At 42.0% G+C, this 22,625-nt stretch overlaps 2 protein-coding genes and 1 pseudogene across 5 annotated transcripts in view; 2 read left to right on the plus strand and 1 right to left on the minus strand.

The window, feature by feature from the left end:
* PTBP3 (polypyrimidine tract binding protein 3) overlaps positions 1–8,365 on the minus strand; it is a 152,220-nt gene extending 143,855 nt beyond the window's left edge. For both annotated transcript variants that reach the window (XM_072842355.1, XM_072842352.1), the window contains exon 1: positions 8,202–8,365. The gene's annotated coding sequence lies outside the window, so the exon portion shown is untranslated. The remainder of the gene's footprint in view (positions 1–8,201) is intronic.
* LOC140641881 (large ribosomal subunit protein eL29 pseudogene) lies at positions 3,765–4,730 on the plus strand (annotated as a pseudogene).
* Positions 8,366–8,733: 368 nt separating the features above from the next.
* Positions 8,734–22,625, plus strand: part of HSDL2 (hydroxysteroid dehydrogenase like 2) — a 61,805-nt gene continuing 47,913 nt past the window's right edge. For 2 of the 3 annotated variants that reach the window (XR_012038485.1, XM_072842363.1), the window contains exons 1-3: positions 8,734–8,954; positions 18,110–18,273; positions 20,851–20,949. Coding sequence is in view for 2 of the 3 variants with exons in the window: in XM_072842363.1 (XP_072698464.1) it covers positions 8,938–8,954; positions 18,110–18,273; positions 20,851–20,949 (280 nt within the window). In the remaining variant the exon portion in view is untranslated. The remainder of the gene's footprint in view (positions 8,955–18,109; positions 18,274–20,850; positions 20,950–22,625) is intronic. The other variant, XM_072842364.1, reaches the window with a different exon arrangement.

A 22,625-nucleotide genomic window follows, 5' to 3' on the forward strand; every position in this document is an offset into this window, starting at 1 on the left:
TTAACACTGCCTTCAGCCCAGGGCATGATCCTGGAGACCTGGGATCAAGTCCCACGTCTTGGGAGCCTGCTTCTCCCTCTACCTGTGCCTCTCTGTGTCTTTCATGATTAAATAAATAAAATCTTTAAAAAAAACTGTTGGTAAAAAAAGTGGATAATTTTTGGATACTGTTGGTAAAAAAAAGTGGATAATTCATAATAGGTATTGGAAATATCATCTCTGACATGGCAGTTGTCCTATAAAACATAAAGTTAATTGTTTTATACATGTAATCATATATATGAAATTCCCTCATGTAAGCCTCAACTCTTTGGTTAAGAGTCGTGTGCAGATGGTACAGTAAATAAATGAACAGGCAAAAAAGTAACATAAGGCATGATCCACACATCTACATACCCATTCCACTCACTACTTGAATTCATGCAAGTGAGCACTTGTCTACTGAGGGAACTGTTTCCTGGAATTCTAAGAGATGGCAGCTGTAAAGTGAGGAAAACCCACAGTGTGCCAGTAGACTATCAGAAGGCCAGGTGGAAAGCTCAGGAGGGTACTGAGACAACTGCTCCCCATCCTACCTTTCTTCATTGAATCTTATAGGAGAAAGCTTACCTTTGAAGGAGTCACAGGAAAGGGGAAGACTAATCCCTACTATGATGCAATATAGATAGAGCTATTCCAAATATCACATCCAGAAATAACATCTAGAAGAAAAGAGACAACCTATTCTGTAGTTTCCCTCCCTTCCTTCCTTCCTTCCTTCCTTCCTTCCTTGCTAAGATTTATTTATTTTAGAGAGAGAGAGAGAGAGAGAGAGAGAGAGAATGAGTGGGGGAGGAGCAGAGGGTGAGGGAGAGAGAGAATCTCAAGCAGACTCCCCACTGAGGGCAGAGCCCAACATAGGGCTCGATCTCATGAGATTGAGATCATGACCTGGGCCAAAATCAAGAGACTGGGCCACCCAGGTGCTCCTGTGGTCTCTTTCTTAAAATAAGAAAATCTTTCCCAGCAGACCTCACGTTTGCCAGAACTAGATAACATGTCTACCTCTAAAGGCATGGGCAAGGGGAATGGGATTACACTGACTCTAATTGAGAGTAATTACAGTTACTCTCAATCTTGGCTGCATATTTGAATCACTTGAGGTGAGGAGCTTTAAAAAAAAAAATACCACCTATGTATACTCCATACCAACCTAATTAGAATCTCTGGCAGTAAGACCCAGACATCAGATTTTTAAAAAGATCCCCAAGTGATTTCAATTTGCAAACAAGGTTGAGAACTACCAGCCTACACTTTTTCGTGCCCCAACCAACAGCATTAGCCTTACCTGGAAACTTGTGAGAACTACAAATTCTTCAACTCCTCTGTCTAAGACCTAGTTAATCAGAAACTCTGGAGGTTGGGCTTATTAATCTGTGTTTTACAAAGCTCTTCTGTTGATTTTAGTGCACATTAAAGTTTAAGAACCATTGACCTAGACTAATCAAGGTTTTATTCTAAACTGTAGTTACAGTTACCTTTTCTGAAGCATGGATGAGTAAAATTAGAAATGACAACGAATTGAAAAGCATGGGCAGGCAATAAATAATCTCATCTCTAAGCATTTTCTTTCACTTAAAACATAAAACTTTTTAGTTTGAAATGATTTCAAGCTTATAAGAAAGTTGTAACAAAGAGAGAAAGGAATTCTCATACATCTTTACTCCAAATCACCAATTTTTAACATTTTCCTACATTTGTTTCACCATAACCTCTTCTCCATTACACACACACACACACAGACACACACACTTAAGAGTTGATGAATATTAATTTCCTCTTATTCCTTAATACTTCATACTAGGAACACAGACAGTCTCTTACATTACCCCAGTAGTTATCAAGTTCAGGAAATTTATCATTGATGCAATACCTTACTCTGTAATACACATTCCAATTTGTCGACTGTGCTAGAGCAAATCTTTTTTTGTATAGAATCCAGTCTAGGATCGTGTGTTGCATCAGTTGTAATGTCTTTTTTAGTCTTACTTAATCTTTTTTTTTTAGATTTTATTTATTTATTCATGAGAGACACAGAGAGAGAGGCAGAAACACAGGCAGAGGGAGAAGCAGGCTCCATTCAGGGAGCCTGATGTGGGACTCTTATCTGGGGACCCAAGGATCACACCCTGAGCCAAAGGCAAATGCCCAATTGCTGAGCCACTCAGGTTTCCCAGTCTTGTTTAATCTATTACAGCTCTTCAGCCTCTCATTTTTCTCTTAATGACATTGACATTTTTGATTTCTCATCTACCTCTGTGATGATGTAGACAATCAGGGTAATTTCGCCCTCCAGAGGACATTCAGCAATTTCTGGAGTGTCAAAATTGGAAGGGCTAGGATGGTGGTATTGATTGCACAACAATGTGAATGTACTCAAGTCACTGAACTATACACTTGAAAATGGTTAACATGGTAAATTTAAGTTATGCATCTAAACATACATACATGGGAATATGGGCTATAGCATCCAGGGGGGAAAGGCCAGTAATGTTGCTAAACATTCTGCAGTACACATGACAAACTTCTACAACACAGGATTATCCAGCCCAAGGGGTCAATAGCCCCAAGGTTGAGAAATCCTGGTCTACGTTGTAGTTGACCCTTGAACAATGCAGGGGTTAGGGGCACTGATGCCCACATAATCAAAAAATCCATGTGTAACTTCTGACTCCCCAGAAACTTAACTACTAATAGTCTACTGTTGACCAGAAGACTTGCCATCAACAGTCTATTAACACATATTTTCTATGTTCCATGTACTATATACTGTATTCTTTCTTTTTAAAAAGATTTTATTTATTCATGAGAGACACAGAGAGAGAGGCAGAGGGAGAGGTAGGCTCCCCATGGGGAGCCTGATGTGGGACTCCATCCCGGGACCCGGGATCACGCCCTGAGCCAAAGGCAGATGCTTTGGGCCTTTGGCTGGGCCACCCACATGTCCCTATATACTGTATTCTTAAAGTAAACCAGAGAAAATAAAATGTTAAAATCATAAGAGAAAATACATTTACAGGACTATACTGCATTTATTGAAAAAAATCCATGTAGATGTGGACTTACACAGTTCAAATCAGTTAATACAGTCAACTGTATTAACACAACCTTGCTAAACTGTATTGTGTATATCCATTGAGCAAACAGTCTCACTTCTAGGAATGTATTCTGAGGAAAAATGAGTAGTGAACAATGATGCATGCACGAATGTTTTTATTGGAGACAATGTGGAAACAACTAAAATGTCCATCACAAATGAGAATGGTAAAATTAATTTCAGTATATTCATATAAAAGAAAACTATGCACTTGTTTTTTTTAAAAAGTCAAGGTATAGGTGCCTGGGTGGCTTAGTCAGTTAAGCATCTGACTTGATTTCAGCTCAGGTCATGATCTTGGGGTCCTGGGGTCCAGCCCCTTGTCAGGCTCTATGTTCAGTGGGGAGTCTGCTTGAGATTCTCTTTCTCCCTCTCCTACTGCCCCTCACCTGGCTCACACTCGCTGTCTCCAAATTAAAAAAAAAATAAATAAATAAATAAATAGTCAAGGTAAACTTTTAGGTGTAAACTTGGAAAAATGTCTATGATACATTAAGTAAAACAAAAAGTTTCCAAAACAATATAGTATATATATAATCTCCCCTATGATTTATAAATGATCAAAACCTAGATAAAAATTTCAGATTTGCTTTTTCTCTTCTGGTCCATAGGCTCTTGGGGAGGCACGGACTTTGATGTAGACATGGCCAAGTCCAAGAACCACACCATGCACAACCAGTCACAAAAATGGCAAGAAATGGCATCAAGAAACCCCGGTCACAAAGATATGAATCTCTTAAGGGGTTAGACCCCAAGTTCCTGAGGGACATGTGCTTTGCCAAGAAGCACAACAAGAAGGGCCTGAAGAAGATGCAGGCCAGCAATGCCAAGGCCATGACTATACGTGCCGAGGCCCTTGTCAAGCCCAAGGAGGTCAAGCCCAAGATCCCAAAGGGCGGCAGCCGCAAGCTCAATCGACTTGCCTACATAGCTCATCCCAAGCTCAGGAAATGTGCTCGAGCCCGCATTGCCAAAGGTCTCAGGCTCTGCCGGCCAAAGTCCAAGGCCAAGGCTCAAACCAAGGCCCAGGCTGCAGCTGTGGCCCTGACTCTGGCTCCTGCTTCTACTCCTGCAGCACAGGCCCCCAAAGGTGCCCAGGCCCCCACAAAGGCTCCAGTGTAGAGTCTTCTGCCTGCCAGTGTGAGGACGCAAGGACTGGTATGACCCCTGGGCTTCTGTCTACATGGGCCTGGTGTCCTCTTGTGCTATTTGTACAAATAAACCTGAGGCAGGATCTGTCCAAAAATAAATTTTTTTTCAGACTTAAAGGATACATACTAAAATGTTAATAATTATCTCTGAATGATGGTATTAAGATGGAAATTTTCACTTTCTCTAGATTGTTGTAGTCCTGTATTATCAGAAAGATAAAGACATTTAAATACAGCATGGAGGTTAATAACAGTTACTAATAAAACAGTGACCGGGAATAATTCTTTGAAAAACAAAAGGTACTGCTAGCAGGTCTATGGGGAAGATTTGGTACACTTTCAGAAAGAACTGCCATACACAAAACCCCAAGGATTTCCCCATTTAACCTGGACCAGGGTGAGCTGTCTTGTGGGTGAAGAAAATGGAAAGTTTCAAGAGCCCTGACTTTTCTTTTTTTTTTTTTTTTTTTTTTTTATTTATTTATGATAGTCACACAGAGAGAGAGAGAGGCAGAGACACAGGCAGAGGGAGAAGCAGGCTCCATGCACTGGGAGCCCGACATGGGATTTGATCCCGGGCCTCCAGGATCACGCCCTGGGCCAAAGGCAGGCGCTAAACCACTGCGCCACCCAGGGATCCCAAGCCCTGATTTTTCTAAAGCGATTAAAAGCATGTGCATTGTATTGTTGGCCTCTAACTATCATTAATTAGTAATTTTATATTTGGAGAAGCCCAGGATATCTTAAAAGGCAAGTCGAAAAATCACAATGGTAAATAACAGCACACTAAAGCAGTGTTTTCCTAATAGTAAGCTATAATCCATTAATGAATCATCCAAATAATTTAGTATATTATGATCAACTTGATAGAATATAATAGATTCAATAAAATAGAAAACTGTGTGTCCTGGGTCTGGATGAAAAATTTCTTTATGGGGGTACCTGGATGGCTCAGTTGGTTGAGCATCTGACTCTTAGTTTTAGCTCAGGTCATGACCTCAGGGTCATGAGATAAAGCCCCGCATCAGTCTCCACACTAGGTAGGGAGTCTGCTTGAGATTCTCTCTCCCTCTGTTCCTCCCTCCCTCTCTCTCTCTCTCAAATAAATAATCTTAAAAAAAATTTCTTTCTTTATGTGGCTGTGGCCAACACATTTGAATGTTACTGCATTATATACTCAAAAATATATTCTTGGGGGTGCCTGGGTGACTTATTTGGTTAAGGATCTAGCTCTTGCTTTCAGCTCAGGTCATGATCAGGGTTCTGGGATTAAGCCCTGTGTCAGGTTCCCCACTCAGCAGGGAGTCTGCTTGAGGATTCTTTCCCTCTTCTTCTGCCCCTCCCCCTGCTTACACTCTTTCTCTAAAAAAATTAATCTTTAAAAAATATATATATATTCTTATGCAAGATGGAGTTAGAAGAGTCCTTATTTGATAATTTAAGGTTAAAGTTCTCAATGTTATACTGTTTTAAAAGTTTTTTATTTAATCTCTACACCCAACATTGGGCTTGAACTCTTAACACTGAGATCAAGAGTCACATGCTCTTCTGACTGAGCCAGCCAGGTGCTCCTCAATGTCAGATCTTCTGATATTTCAACTTAATTCTGCATTCTTAATCTCTCATGCATTTGGAAATTACTTTTTAGTATTGGCAGTATTATTAATTTAAATAATAATATAAAATGAATTAAAGTATCACATCCTGTTTTTTAAGGATTTTTTAAAAAAGATTGTATTTATTTATTCATGAGAGACACAGAGAGAGAGGCAGAGATGTAGGCAGAAGGAGACGTAGACTCTGCTGAGCAGGGAGCCCAATGTGGGACTCGAACCCTGGACCCCAGGGATCACGCCCTGAGCCAAAGGAAGATGTTCAACCACTGAGTCACCCAGGCACCCCTTCTTTAAGGAATTTACAATTTAAAATATGCCTCCTCGGGATCCCTGGGTGGCGCAGTGGTTTAGCGCCTGCCTTTGGCCCAGGGCACGATCCTGGAGACCCAGGATCGAATCCCACGTCGGGCTCCCGGTGCATGGAGCCTGCTTCTCCCTCTGCCTGTGTCTCTGCCTCTCTCTCTCTGTGTGTGACTATCATAAATAAAAAAAAATAAAATATGCCTCCTCTTATTTCCCGGTTATAAGAATTCTGTAGAGAATTTCATGCTATTTTTGCCTTAATCCAACTAAGATTATAATAGTATGTCACAATATTGTTAATTAACGTTTTGCTTTATACAATTTTGAATTTTAAAATAACAGTGCCATCTGGTGGTTCTTCTGAACATGTTTATATTTCTCTTGGGGATATATCAAAAAGTGAATTGCTCTTTTGCATGTGGATATCCAGTAAGTGGCAATTTTAACTTTTTGAGGAGCTGCAAAACTGTTTCCCAAAGTGGCTATGCCTTTTTACATTCCCAACAATGAAGGAGGGTTCCAATTTCTCCACATCCTGGCTAACTTATTTTCCATATTTTCTATTATAACTATTCTAGTATGTATAAAGTGGAATCTCATTGTAGTTTTGATTTGCAGCTCCCTAGTAACTAATACTTTGGGCATCTTTTCATGTGCTTGCTGACCACTTGCATATATTCTTTGGAAAGATGTCTATCCAGATCCTTTGTTCATTTTTTTAAAAAGATTTTATTTATTTATTTTAGCCTGAGCTAGAGAGAGGGGACATGTGTGCATCAGCAGGAAGAGGGGCAGAGGCAAAGGGATAGAATCCCCAGCAGACTCTGAGCCTGCCTGAAGAGCCCTACTTAGGGCTCCATCTCACCACCTTGAGATCATGACCTGAGCCAAAATCATAAGTCAGATGCTTAACCAACCAAGACACCCAGGAGCCCGTGTTCACTTTTTAGTCTGCGTGTTCATCTTTTTGTTGCTGTGTTGTAAGAGTTCTCTATATATTCTGGATACCAGACCTTATTGGATATATGTTTGTATTTTATCCCATTCTGTAGGTTGTCTTTTCTTTTTTAAAAAAGATTTACTTATTCATGAGACACACACAGAGAGGCAGAGACATAGGCAAAGGGACAAGCAGGCACCGCGCAGGGAGCCTGATGGGAGACTCAAACCCCGATCCTGGGGTCACACCTGGAGCTGAAGGCAGATGCTCAACCACTGAGACCCCCAGGAGTCCCTGTGGGTTGTTTTCACTTTCTTAAGCGCAAGGTAAGTTTTGCATTGAATGGTCCCTATCAACACTCTTCTTGAAACACCTAATACCTACAACAGTCTGAATAACACATTGGCGTTTCCTCATTCCTCCCACACAGGCAGACCTCCACTTTTTTGTCCTGCTGTATCTCCAGTGACCAGCATGAACTAGGTGCTACTGCGTGTTGAATAAACAAATTCTGTAGTTTTTAAGGACAATATCAAAGATGGCCAATTCAAATGCCTATAGGAGGCTGGCAACACACACGAATAAACAGAACCATTCAGGGCTTGCAGTAAGCGGAGGAATACAAACCCTATTTCCAAACTAGTTCAACTAGTCCTCATTTAACAACCTCATCATCCTGTTCTACCCTCCCAAAATACACTTTCTCGGGAGGCCTGGGTGGCTCAGCGGTGGAGCGTCTGCCTTTGGCTCGAGGCGTGATCCCAGGATCCGGAACCGAGTCCCACATTGGGCTCCTTGCGGGGAGCCTGCTTCTCCTCTGCCTGTATCTCTGACTCTCTGTGTCGGTCATGAATAAATAAATAAAATCCTAAAAAAAAAAATTAATTAGTTAAAAAAACACACTAGGGTCCACTTGTGATGAGCGCTAGGTGTTGCATGGAAGTGTCCAATCGCTACATTGTACCCTTGAAACTATTATCACACTGTATGTTAACTGGAATTTAAATACTTAAAAAAAAACCAAAAAACCCGCAATACTAGATCCCAGAATTCACCTTATTCCTGCACTGAGTTTGGGAGTTTCTTCCGGAAGACCACTGCTAACGATGCATGCTCCCCCCAGACTATTGCAAAGCGCTCAGCCCCAGGAGCTGCTGCTCATCACTGGGCGATGCAGGGACAGGTGAGGGCCGCCAGCCGTAGGCCGCAGCCCGGGGGAGGATGCGACCGTGGCCGGCTTCGGGAGCAAGCGAGGACGGCGGCGCCCTCGGTGCTGCGCGCGCAGGAGCCAGGCGCCGGGCTCGGGCCGGGGAGGGACCCCGCAGGTGAGCCTCTGCAGAGAAGCGGCCCCCGCGCCCTCCATGAGGTCCCGAGGGCGCGACTGCAACCGCCACCCCACGCGCGGACGCCGGCGCCTGCACCCGCGCGGGAAAAGCGCACGCATGTAGCGGCTGACGCGCGCGCTACGCCCGCGGCGGGCGGGACGCCGATTGTCCCCGCAGAGCCCCGCGACGCGCGCGGGGCGGAGCCGCCTTTCTTCCTCAGCGCCTGCGCAGAGAGAGCGCGTCCAGCGGCCGGGCGGGGGCGGGGAAGGCGGGAACTAGCGCCGAGCGCCGGAGCCCGCTGCGTGCGCAGGCGCACTCCGAGGGCCGCCGCTCCTGGGAGCGCCCGCTCGCCGCCGGCCTCCGGGCGGGGCCTCGAGGGACCGGGGCTAAATGAGGAGAGGAGGCCCGCGTCTCCGGGTCCGCTCGCCGCCGCCGCCGTCGCCGCCGCCTCTGCTCTGAGGAAACCATGTTACCCAACACCGGGTAAGGGCACGACGGGAGGCGCGGCCGGGCGGAGCGGGCGGCCCGGGGGAGCGCGCGACCCCCGCTGCGTGTGGAGAGCGGGGCCTCGCGGGGGGGAAGCCGGAGCCGTGTGCTTCGGGGTGGCGGCGCGGGCGGGCCTCTCGCTCCCCGAGGGACGGGGTCTGGAGCTCGAGGTGAAAGGTCGCCGGAAGGCTCGCGGGGCTGGCGCCTCGCTTGTCCCCGACGCTCCCCCCGAATACCCACGTCACAAAGGGCTGTTTGAAGAGGTGATCTTCAAGTGTGACACGTGAAACTCGTCCTTCATGGGGGCGTCCTTTCCGCGGGGGCGCTTCACTGAAGTCTTCCAAAAATGCTGGTAAAACACACGTACACAGCGTCTACCATCCTGACCATTTTTTTTTTAAAGATTTTATTTATTTATTCATGAGAGACACAGGCAGAGGGAGAAGCAGGCTCCATGCAGGGAGCCCGACGTGGGACTCGATCCCGGGTCTCCAGGATCACGCCCTGGGCCGAAGGCAGATGCTAAACCACTGAGCCCCCCCGGGCTGCCCCATCTTAACCTTTTTTAAGCGTAGTGTATTCACATTGCCCGCAGCCGTTCTCCAGAACTTTGTCAACTTGCAAAAGAAACTCTATAGGCGGGGCACCTGGGTGGCTCAGTGGTTGAGAAGTCAGCCTTCAGCTCAGGTCGTGATCCTGGGGTCCGGGGATCGAGTCCCCACGGGGAGCCTGCTTCTCCCTCTGCCTGTGTCTCTGCCTCTCTCTCTGTCTCTCTCATGAATAAAGAAATAAAATTGCAAAAAGAAAGAAACTCTATACCCATTAAACAACCCCCCCTTTCCCTCCAGCTGCTGGCAAACCACCATTCTACTTTCTGTTGTTGCAAAGTGTACCGGTCTTCAGGGCAGCGATTTGTGTGTTTTGTAATTTGCTTCAAGCAAACAGGCACGTGGCCAAAAGACTTACAAAAGCTCAAAAGGGTATAAGAGTAAAAAGTGAGTTTCTCCATCCTTCATGTTCGGTTTCTCAGTGACTCTCTGGTATGTTTTCAGAGATAAGCTATGCATATACACATTTGTACACCACCCTAAAAATGCACAGGCACACATAGTCACGCACACTGCCTTTTTTTTTTTAATTTAAGATTTTAGTTATTTATTCATGAGAGACACAGAGAGAGAGGCAGAGACACAGGCAGAGGGAGAAGCAGGCTCCATGCAGGGAGCTGCATGCCGGACTCCGATGGCTTTCCAGGATCACACCCTGAGCTGAAGGCGGACACTCAACCACTGAACCACCCAGGCGTCCCGGCATCACTTTTACAAATAGTAGAAAACTCCCTTTTGGGCCTTGCCATTTTTACTTAGTATGGGACACACATACATTTTAGGTATAGTATATGCAGATCTTCTTTCTCTTTTAGTGGTAACATGGTATTTTGTCAATGTTCCATAATTTACTTAAAACAGTCACCTAAAAAAAAAAAAAACAAACCAGTCACCTATCCCTGGATACCAGATCATTTCTAGTTTTTTTGTTACTGCATGTTTGCTGCAGTCATTAACCTTGTATCCACTGCTTGCACATTTTTGAGTGTATCTCTATAACAAATTCCTGGAGGTGAAGTTCCTGGATAAAAAAAGTATATGAACGGGGATCCCCGGGTGGTTCAGTGGTTTCGCACCTGCCTTCAGCCCAGGGCATGATCCTGGGGTCCTGGGATTGAGTCCCACATCGGGCTCCCTGCATGGAACCTGCCTCTCCCTTTGCCTGAGTCTCTGCCTCTCTCTCTCTCTCTCTGTTTCTCATGAATAAATAAATAAAATCTTAAAAAAAAAAAAAAAAAGTATATGAACTTTACACTGGCTAATATCCTCAGTGCTCCAAAGAGGTTGAATATCCAAAAGGATGAATGAAGTTTCCTAATCCAGGTTGGCAAACAACAAAATGCTTGATGATAAAAGTATTTGTTTTGATTTGCTTTTCTTTTTTAAAACTGTTAACAAAAATTTTTATCACATTTGCTCTGATTTTGAGGTACCAGAGAAGTTTGGTAAATTGTAGTGTAGATTAACTCCACATTAGCAAGTTTTAGCTGTCCGCCAATGGTACTGACAAATTTGGACTCTTTCTTTCTTGCCTCCTTTGGTTCTAATGCTTTTGAGCTGGAGAGGCTTCCTTGTAGCACAGCCCCTGGGTTTCAGGCTAAAGGTAAAAACCGTCTTTGCCTTTATTTCTGCCACTGCCTGAGACTCTGTAAGGAGAAAAATGTCCTTTACCCTACTGGGAATCAATCCAGCTAGACCAAAGGCAAAGGGATAAGGCTTTTAAAGCAATAGTGGACACATTTTCCTCTCAATACTTCCATTAAAAAAAAACTTTATTATTTTTTAAAGATTTTTATTTATTTATTTATTCATGAGAGACAGAGAGGCAGAGACACATAGGCAGAGGGAGAAGCAGGCTACCTGCGGGGAGCCCAATATGGGACTTGATCCCAGGACTCCGGGATCATGACCTGAGACAAAGACAGACATTCAACCACTGAGCCACCCAGGTGCCCTATTATTTTTTTAAATATTTTATTTATTTATTTGAGAGAGGGGGGCAGAGGGACAGGGAGAAGCAGGCTCCTGTCTAAGCAGGGAGCCTCATGCGGGGCTCGATCCCAGGACTCCAGGGTATCAGCATCTTGACCTGAGCCAAAGGCAGATGCTTAATCATCTGAGCCACCCAGGCACTCCAAGGTATAGGATTTCTATTTTTCACATTTAGTGTAGGAATTTTAATGTGTAAATAACTTACAACGTGAAGAAAATAAAATTTTACCATTCCCGGGATCCCTGGGTGGTGCAGCAGTTTAGCGCCTGCCTTTGGCCCAGGGCGCGATCCTGGAGACCCGGGATCGAATCCCACGTCGGGCTCCCGGTGCATGGAGCCTGCTTCTCCCTCTGCCTATGTCTCTGCCTCTCTCTCTCTCTCTCTCTCTCTGTGACTACCATAAATTAAAAAAAAAAAAAAAAAAATTTACCATTCCCTCAAGTAATAGAAGAACCTAGAAGAATGGGACACCTGGGTAGCTCATGATTACAATTCAAAAAATTAACAGTAATTCCTCAATATCATCTACTACCTATCCATTTTCAAAGTCTTATAACTATCTCAAAGATGTCTTTTTAAGTTGGTTTTATCAAATCAGGATCCTGTAAGGACTTCATATTGCATTTAGTTGCTAGATCTTATAAGTCTTTCTTGATCTGTAACAGCTTCCCTTCCACTTTCTTTTCTTTTCTTTTCTTTTTTTTTTAAGACTTTATTTTTTTATTCATAGAGACACAGAGAGAGAGAGAGAGAGAGAGAGAGGCAGAGACACAGGCAGAGGGAGAAGCAGGCACCATGCAGAGAGCCTGACGTGGGACTGGATCCAGGGTCTCCAGGATCACGCCCTGGGCTGCAGGCGGTGCTAAACCACTGCGCCACCAGGGCTGCCCCCCTTCCACTTTCTTTATGCCATTTATTTGCTGAAGAATATAGATCATTTGTCCTGTGGGAGAGTCCATATTCTGGATTTGGGACTTCTCATTTTCATTGCTATTATACTGTATTGCAGATTTTTGCCTATGTATAGAAATATAATTTTCTTCATTGACTTTTCATTGAGTTTGAAAATTTGTCAAACTCTTATTAAATCTAGTAATTTAATTACACATTATTTTGGTTTTCTATGTAATCATGTAAACTACAAATAATAATATTAGCATTATTTCTTTCATTTCAAAGTGTTTCTTTCTTTCTCATGCCTTATTTATTCAAAGAAGAAATGTTCCCAGATGGAAGGTTTGATATACAAGAATACATAAAAAATACTAAAATAAAAGAAACAAAAAAATAGAAATAAAAAATTATGGTAAATTAAGTACAGAAATCTAAAGTGTATTTATAATAATAATTAGTAAAACATAAAGAATAATAAATAATATTTGCACAAAGAATTAAAACATATTACAATAATAGAAGTTAAAAACCAGACTGATTTGAGTTTTACTTTTCTAGGTTTTTTTTTTAAAGCTAGTTGTTTGTAAAGCTATTAGTTAAGACAGTGCAATCCATGTAGACCAGTGGAACAGAAGAGAAAGCCTTAGAAATGGCTCTTTATTTATGGAGACTCATCTTGACAAAGCTAGAATTGAAGATCTATAGGAAAGTTGGGCTTTTTAGACTGGGACAGTTGGTTGTCCACATTGAAAAGAATGTAATTGGATCCCTACCTCAACTCATACATAAAAGTTAATTCTAGGTAGGTTAAAGACTAGTATTTAAAAAATAAACCATAAATTGTTTGAAAGACAAATTAATACAGTGTGGTTAGGGAAGGATTTTTTGTTTTAAACACAAAGCATTGGCTATAAAAGAAAAGATTCATAAATTCTACATGAAAATGAAGAATTTCTACTCGTCAAAAGATATAGGGGCACCTGAGTGGCACAGTTGGTTAAGCATCTGACTTTGGCTCAGGTCATGATCTCAGGGTTGTGAAATGGAACGTTGAGTCATCATCGTGGTCATTGGGCACCCTCTTCAGTGGGGAGTCTGCTCTCCCTCTGCCCCTTCCGCCGCTCATTCATTCATTCTCTCTCTCTCAATAAATAAATAAAATCTTTAAAAAAAAGGGACACCTGAGTGGCTCAGCATTTGAGCATCTGCCTTGGCTCATGGGATCCAGGATCGAGTTCCTCATTGGGCTTCCTGCGGGAGCGTGCTTCTCCCTCTGCCTGTGTCTCTGCCTCTATTGGTGTCTCTCATGAATAAATAAATACATCTTTAAAAAAAAAAGGACACTATCAAGGTGTAGTGAAAAGGCAAGCCACAAATGAGAAGATTTTTAAAGTACATATGATTTATAAATACATGTACTACGCATATTTAAATATGTAGATATATATGACTTTGCATTTACATATATGAATACAGTTTTGGTAAAGTTTATTTTTAGTAATCTCTATACCCAGTGTGGGGCTTGAGTGAGCCAGCCAACTGCCCCAGTGTATGAATATTTACATAGTTTTATAATTTACATTTAAATATTTATAATTAATCTATACACTTTATTTTAAATATAATTTATGAATCGTTTGTAATATTAAGATGAACAAAACTGATAGGAATTATAAAGAAGAACATGACTGTTAACATATAAAAATTAGCCTTATTAGTAATCAGGGAAATGTAATTAAAACAACACTGAGATACCATTTCCATTTCATATCTATCAAATTGGCAAAAATTTTTTTTTGGCAAAAATTTTAAATATCTGACATTAAATGTTGGGGAAATGTGGAGCTATGCTGCTAGTAGGAATATTAACTGCTTTGGAAAGAGGTTTGGCATTACTTGGGAAAGTTGAACTTCAGTGTTTCAATTATCTGTTGCTGTTTAGCAAATACTCCAAAACGTAATGGTTTATTTTTATTTGTTTTTTAGAAGATTTTTATTCCTCCATTCATGAGAGACAGAGAGAGAGAGAGAGAGAGAGAGGCAGAGACACAGGCAGAGGGAGAAGCAGGCTCTCCAAACCTGATGTGGGACTCAGTCCAGGGGAGACACAGAGAGACAGATACGATATAGGCAGAGTGGAGAAGCAGGCTCCCTCCAGGGAGCCTGATGTGGGACTTGATCCCAAGACCCCAGGATCACGCTCTGAGTCAAAGGCAGACGTTCAACCGCTGAGCCACCCAGGCACCCCATAAAACATAATGTTTTAAAACAACAGTGATTTTTTTTTTTATTATCCACAGTTCTTGAGTTAACTGGGTTTTTCTGCTCTGTATACTCTAAATTGAGGTCATTGATACAGTTGCATTTAGCTGAGTCCTTAGCTGGGGCTGAAACATCCTAAACAGCCTCTCACCCTCCAGGGCCTCTCTCACTTGACCTGTCATCATTTGGTAATTTGTTCCACTCTGTATCATAGCATCTCGCTACGGAGAGAGACAGTGGAGACTGCCAGCCACCTTACAGTGTGGGGTTGGAAATCAGAATATCACTTTCATTACATTCTATTGCTCAAAAAAAAGTCAAAAAGCTAACCCAGACTCAAGGGGAAGGGAAAAATACATTCTTCCTCTTGATGAAAGGAATGCCAAAGGACTTGTGGCGATGCTTGATCTACAACAGTAGCCTGTAATCCAGCAGCTTCACCAATAGGTTTATATGCCCTAGAGAAACTCTTGCACATGTGACTGGAAAAAGTGAACAAGAATATTTTTAGCAACATTGTTTGTAATAGACAAAAAAAGAAAACTGGAAACCATCACCCAAATCTATAAATAGTAGAACAAATAGACAATTTGTAGTATGCTCATATGCAGATACTACGTATTAATTAAAATAATATAGTTATCTGCACCAACATGGATAAATCTCCACACAATGTTTTGTGAAAGAAGTAAATCCTACAGTTCCATACTGTATGAATCCATTATATAAAGTTCAGTTAAAATTAAATAATGTATTGGGATGCCTGGGTGGCTCAGTGGTTGAGCATCTGACTTTGGCTCATGTGGTAATCCTGGGGTCTTGGGATCAAGTCCCACATCAGGCTTCCCGAAGGGAGCCTGCTTCTCCCTCTGCCTATATCATATCTGCCTCTTTGTGTCTCTCATGAATAAATAAATAAAATCTAAAAAAAAAAAGACACTTTTTTTAAAAAATTAAAGTGTATTACTTAGACATTGGTTAGGCAAGCATTTTTTTTTTTTAAGTGATCTCTGTGCCCAATATGGGGCTTGAACTCCCGACCCCAAGATCAAGAGTTACAATGCTGTACTGATTGAACCAGCCAGGCACCCCAGGCAAGCTTTTCCTGAAAAGGGCCAGATAGTAAATATTTTAGGCTTCATAGGTGAGAGGCAAAATTGGAGGTAGTATGTAGGCAATGAAATGTGTATGTAATGTATGTATAAGTGTATCTATATATATCTAAGACAATGCATAATGAGAAAACCAATTTCCACAATATTTTTTATTAGTGAAATTCAAAAGAAGAACAGTTTTTTTGGCAATACAATGAGAAGAATGAAATTCTTTTTGCGGAGGAAGAGAGGGTTTATTAGTGTCCTAGGGCTGCCATAACAAAGTACAAGTTGAGTGGCTGCAAACTAATTCTCTCACAGTTCCGGAGGCTAGATGTCTCAAATCTAAAATCAGGGTGTCAGCCAGAATATTCTCCCCTGAAATTCTGGGTAGAAATCTTCCTTGCCTCTTCCACAGTGTGAGAGAGCTTCTGGTGACAGCCAGCAATTCTTTGCATTCTTACCTTGCATCACTCCAATCTCTCCCTCCTTCATCAGATGGTATTCTTGTATGTGGATCTTTTTTTTTTTAATTTTTATTTATTTATGATAGTCACAGAGAGAAAGAGAGAGAGGCAGAGACACAGGCAGAGGGAGAAGCAGGCTCCATGCACCGGAAGCCCGATGTGGGATTCGATCCCGGGTCTCCAGGATCGCGCCCTGGGCCAAAGGCAGGCACCAAACCACTGCGCCACCCAGGGATCCCTTGTATGTGGATCTTTACATAGTCTTCTCTCCTCGTTTCCAGTCATACTGAATTAAAGGCCCACCCGACTCCAATATGTCCTCATCTTATCTAATTACATCTGCAACAATTCTCTTTCTAAATAAGGTCACATCCTGGGGTACTAGAGCTTAGCACTTCAGCATATCCTTTTGGGTAGGTACAACTCAAGACACAGCAGGGAGGTAATGTTTGGCTTCATCGGGGTTCAAAATTAGTGTTCCTTATCATCAAATTGATCATAAATGTTCATCTGTAAAAGCTATTCTTAGTTTTAGGACTATATACAAACAGATGGAGGGTCAGATTTGGCCCTTAGGTTAGGCATAGAGGTGTTGGTATAAGAAATAGTAAAAAACAAAACAAAAAAACGGGAATAAAGGAATAGACTAGTGCCTTATGGAGAATTGGTAATATTCCTGTTTCTCTTTCTTACAACTCATTTTATTCTTTATATATATATATATATTAGTTTACATGCTTTTTGTATGTTTGCTGTATTTCACTAATAATAGTCACCACCTCTTGGTCTCTTCCCTTCTCCACTCCCCGGCTTTCCTACCAAAACATTTATTTCTTACTTTAAAACCCTTCCCCATGTTCCCTCTGATCTTTTCTGAGGTGTAAATCCTATAGATCTTGGCAGGAACCTTATGTTTTTATTGGTTAACGAGTCTGTGTAGTTATACTCCCCTATCTCTTTATGATTGTCACTTTCACTGTATTTACCCTCCTCAGAGAAGGTTTTGTTTTTGTTTTTTAAGTAGGCTCCATGCCCAGCATGAAGCCCAACAGGGGCTTAAACTTAGGACCCTGAGATCAAGAACTGAGCTGAGATAAAAAGTCAGATGCTTAACCGACTGAGCCACCCAGGTGCCCCAGCACAATCAATTTTAAAACCTTTTCATCATCTTCGAAAAAGGCCCTACACTCCTTAGCTATCAACTCCAACCCCCTCCACCCCTAGTCCTCAGCAGCCACCATCCCTGTGACTCAGATTACCTTTTCTGGACATTTCGTATAAGTGGAATCGTACAGTCTATGGTCCTTTGTGACTGGCTTCTTTCACTTAGCATAATGTTTTCAGGGTTCATCCATGTAGCATGGATCAGTACTTCTTTTTATTGTTGAATATATTCCTTTGTGGATATACTGCAATTAAGCAATTAACTTAATCAGGGAATTAAGTAATTAACTTAATAAATAAATAAAGCTTTTATTTATTTATTCATGAGAGACACAGAGAGAGGCAGAGACATAGGTAGAGGGAGAAGCAGGCTCCATGCAGGGAGCCTGACGTGGGACTCGATCCTGGGACTCCAGGACCACGCCCTGAGTCAAAGGCAGGTGCCAAACCGCTGAGCCACCCAGGGATCCCCTCAGTTATAATAATTTATAAATCATTGTGCAGTGGCAGTATTACAGAGCTATTTGCTGTCAGGGAGGGAGGGTGGTTTAGAGAAAGTTTTAGAGGAGAAAACACATAATGTGAAAAGATGCAGAAGTTTCCTCTTACTAATAATAATAAGTAAATAAAACTTGAGGTTTCTCATGAGGTCATATTTGTTCTGTTGTAGGAAGCTAGCAGGATGTACAGTTTTTATCACAGGTGCAAGCCGTGGCATTGGCAAAGCTATTGCATTGAAAGCAGCAAAGGATGGAGCAAACATTGTCATTGCTGCGAAGACTACACACGCACACCCCAAGCTTCCAGGCACAATCTTTACTGCTGCTGAAGAAAGTGAGTGAATGTGACCATGCCATTTCGTGACATGTCCTAACCATGGTTTCAATACATAGAGAATTTGCGGGAGAGTTTAATTTTAGCTATTTGAAAGCTACTCTGAAAATAATTTTATCTGGTTAAAGAAGTTTTGTCACCTTAGAGCACTGATTCAGGAACTTTTTTCCCAGCACTTTTTTTTTTTTTTTAAAGATTTTTATTTATTTGAGAGAGAGAGAGAGAGAAAGCACAGAGGGAGAGAGAGGAGAAGCAGATTCCCCACTGAGCAGGGAGCTCAATGCGGGGCTCTATCCCAGGACCCCCGGTATCATGACATGAATTGAAGGTAGACACTTAACTAACTGAGCCACCCAGGCGCCCCCAGCATTTTTGAATGATGTGAGAGACTCCCCTTAAAAATTATGTCTCTTGAGGGCAGTGATTCTTGGATCTGTGCAGAGAATAGGGAATAGGGGGAGTGGAAATGAGAAGCGGATGAGGTAAACACTTTGAAAAAGCTCTCCATTCTATTTATTCTGTGCTATTTGAAACTCATTGTCTTAATACTTTTGGTTCACAAATAATTATCAAGTGCTTATATTCAAGGCATTGTGCACTAGGCATAGTATCAGGAAGGAGGGCTTAAAATTCAACTTCAAGGGCAGCCCTGGTGGCACAGCGGTTTAGCGCCGCCTGCAGCCCTGGGTGTGGATTCTGGAGACCCAGGGTCGAGTCCAATGTCAGGCTCCCTGCATGGAGCCTGCTTCTCCTTCTGCCTGTGTCTCTGCCTCTCTCTCTCTTTCTCTGTGTCTCTTATGAATAAATAGATAAAATCTTTAAAAAAAAATTCAACTTCAGTTAATATTGCTAGTTTTGTTAGTCATGTTAATAGCATCATGGTTATGTTAGGGGAACACATATGAGGTATTTATAAATAAGATGATACCTGGGTTTTGTTTTAAAATACACACCAGCCAAAAACAGGATTGGGGGTAAAAAAAAATTAAACAAGGGGCCCCTGGGTGGCTCAGTTGGTTGAGCATTTGCTCTTTGCTTGGGTCATGGTCCAGGGGTCCTGGGATGAAGTCCCACATTAGGTTTCCTGCTCAGCAGGGAGTCTGCTTCTCCCTCTCCCCCTCCCCTTGCTCATTCTTGTGCACTCTCTCTCTCTCTCTGAAATGAATAAATAGGGGATCCCTGGGTGGCTCAGCAGTTTGGTGCCTGCCTTTGGCCCAGGGCATGATCCTGAAGTCCCAAGATCGAGTCCCACATCAGGCTCCCTGTGTGGAGCCTGCTTCTCCCTCTGTCTATGTCTCTGCCTCTCTCTCTCTCTCTCTCTGTGTCTCTCATGAATAAATAAATAAAATCTTAAAAAAAATGAAATGAATAAATAATCTTTTAAAAACTTAACTGTCAGAGCATTGACAATCATTGAAGATAGGTGATAGATTAATGGTAATTTATTATACTCTTTATGTTTTTGCATATTTCTTGAAATTTCATGATAAAGGTTTTTATTTTTATGTTTATTTTTTAAAGATTTATTTATTCATGATAGACATATATGTAGAGAGAGAGAGGCAGAGACACAGGAGGAGGGGTAAGCAGGCCCGTGCCGGGAGCCTGACATGGGACTCGATCCTGGGACTCCAGGATCGTGCCCTGGGCCAAAGGCAGACGCGAAACCACTGAGCCACCCAGGATCCCCCATGATAAAGGTTTTTAAAATTAACTTCCTTTTTTCTTTTTTCAATTATTATTATTATTTTTTTAAGATTTTACGTATTTATTCATGAGACACACACACACAGAGGCAGAGACACAGGCAGAGGGAAAAGCAGGTTCCATGCAGGGAGCCCGATGTGAGACTCCATCCTGGGATTCCAGGGTCATGACCTGAGCTGAAGGCAGACTCTCAACCGCTGAGCCACCCAGGTGGGCGTCCCAACTTCCTTTTTTTCTTAGCTTTTAAGAGAATTTTTAAAAATTACCTTTTTATTTTTTATTTTTTGTTTTTTTAAAGATTTATTTATTTATTTTAGGGAAAGAGCTCATGAGAGTGGGGAAGAGGTAGAGAGAGAGAGAATCCTCAGACTCCCTGCTGAGCATTGATTCTGAGCAGGGCTTGTTCCATGACCCATCACATCATGACCCAAGCTGAAACCAAGAGCCACCCTGACACTCCCCTCCCTTTTTTCTCATTTTTTTTTTAAATTTTTATTTATTTATGATAGTCACAGAGAGAGAGAGAGAGGCAGAGACATAGGCAGAGGGAGAAGCAGGCTCCATGCACCGGGAGCCCGACGTGGGATTCGATCCTGGGTCTCCAGGATCGCACCCTGGGCCAAAGGCAGGCACTAAACCGCTGCGCCACCCAGGGATCCCTTTCTCATTTTTTAAATAGAGTTGGTCTCTGTAGTTTGAGGCTAGATATGGATTAGTCTGTTCTACTGTGGGGTGGAGTCACTAGTAGTTATAAGAACATAGTTATTTTTATTGGTTTTCTGAAAATAAGGTGCTTATTTGATTCATATTAAAATGAAAAGTTTAGTATTTGAATGCCTCAGTGCTTTTTTGTTTGTTTATCCTTTGTAGTTGAAGCAGCTGGAGGAAAGGCCTTGCCATGTTCTGTTGATGTGAGAGATGAACAGCAAATCAGTAATGCAGTGGAGAAAGCAGTGGAGCGATTTGGAGGTAGTGCCTTAATTCTGAAATAATTATTGAATATTGTAACTATACATTTTAAAAAATTGTCTTAATCTCCTTAGTCTTTGGAGTATAACCAGGTAATGAGTATTTGCTTATGTAGAGATGCAGCTTAAAACCATCTGATGACTTTGTTGTTGATAAAAATTATTTTGAATAATATAACACATCTATCATTCAAAATAAGGTTAGGCCCTTGACAATAATATATCTAACCAACTAGTTTGGTTAGATCACATCCTCTTGCCTCTCTTTAATTAATGTAACCATCATTTGATAACTTTCTGAGATTTATTGGATAAAGTGTAGATAACCTACTGGCATTCAAGATATTTTATGTTCTGATCTCAACACTTTTTGGTCCCCTTTTTTTTCTCTGCCCCTATATAAACACTTTATTCTTCCCCAAATAGTTTACTTCCTTATCCTTGCCTTGAAGTTTTTGCCTCTTAACTTTTTCTCTTCTCCATCCTGAGTCTTCTTTAGTGCCCATCTCTGCATCTCCAGTCCTACCTGAAATGTTCCCTTCTCTATCTTTTGAAATCCCAGCTTTCTGTGGTTAAATCTCATCTCCTTCATGAAGCCGATTTCCTCACCATGCCAACTAATCAGAAGTGTATTTTTCTTTCTCTGAATTCCTAAAACATGCCTTTGATCCTTGTACTATTTTATTTTTTTAAAAGATTTGTTTTATTTTACAGAGGGGGAGGGGCAGAGAGAGAGAGAGAGAAAATCTCAGACTCCCCACTGAGGGTGGAGCCTAACATGGGGTTTGATCTCACAACCCTGAGATCCTGGCCTGAGCTAAAATCAAAAGTAGGATGCTTGGCTGACTGAGCCACCCAGGCGCCCCTGTTAAACTACTTTAGATCTTAGTATTTTTTGTCCTCAATTAGTTCATAAACTTTTACAAGGCAGGTGTTGGGGGTTGAGCTAAAGCTTTAATGGTATTATAGCAAGGTACCTGGCTGTGTCCAAATCCTGCCCAAACTATTGCCACTCTTCCCTGTTCCTCCCATAATATTGCAGAGACTATATGTATGTACATGTGGAAGATAGTGACCAGTGGGGAAAAGAGATATTTTATTGTTAGCATGGCTTGTACTTATAATCTTTGGTGCAGAATGCTGTGTTATAAATGACTGGGAAAAATAAATGAATGAATGAATGAATGAATGAATGAATGAATGAATGAATGAATGACTGGAGCACAGAGTTTTGCCTCAGGTGGGGCCACTATCTTTAAATCCAAAGTCTCAGAGTGCCTGGGTGGCTCAGGTGGGCTCAGGTCAAGCCCCATATTGGTTCCTGGCTCAGTGGTTCCTCCCTCTTTTTGTGCCCCCTCCCTCCGCCACCCCCCCTTCTGCAAGTATGTGCAGGTGTTTCTCTGTCTCTCAAATAAATAAAAATCTTTAAAAAAAAATCCAAAGTCTTACCCCTAGCTGACAAAGTAATGTGAATGCCCATGTGAGAAGAGGAGAGAGAATGTAAAATTGCTTTTTTCTTACTGATGGGACCACAAGTGTGGAAGAGAAAGGAGAGGAAGCCACATACATGTGCAGGACCTTTTATCTAAAATGTCTTCACCTGCTAGTAAAAGTGACCAATTAGTGTTAATTAAGATTTGACCTTATTTAAACATTTCTAGGGAAGAATTAAGGGAG

This window comes from Canis lupus, chromosome 10 (genome assembly GCF_048164855.1).
Source record: "Canis lupus baileyi chromosome 10, mCanLup2.hap1, whole genome shotgun sequence".
In the NCBI taxonomy this organism is placed as follows: Eukaryota; Metazoa; Chordata; class Mammalia; order Carnivora; family Canidae; genus Canis; species Canis lupus.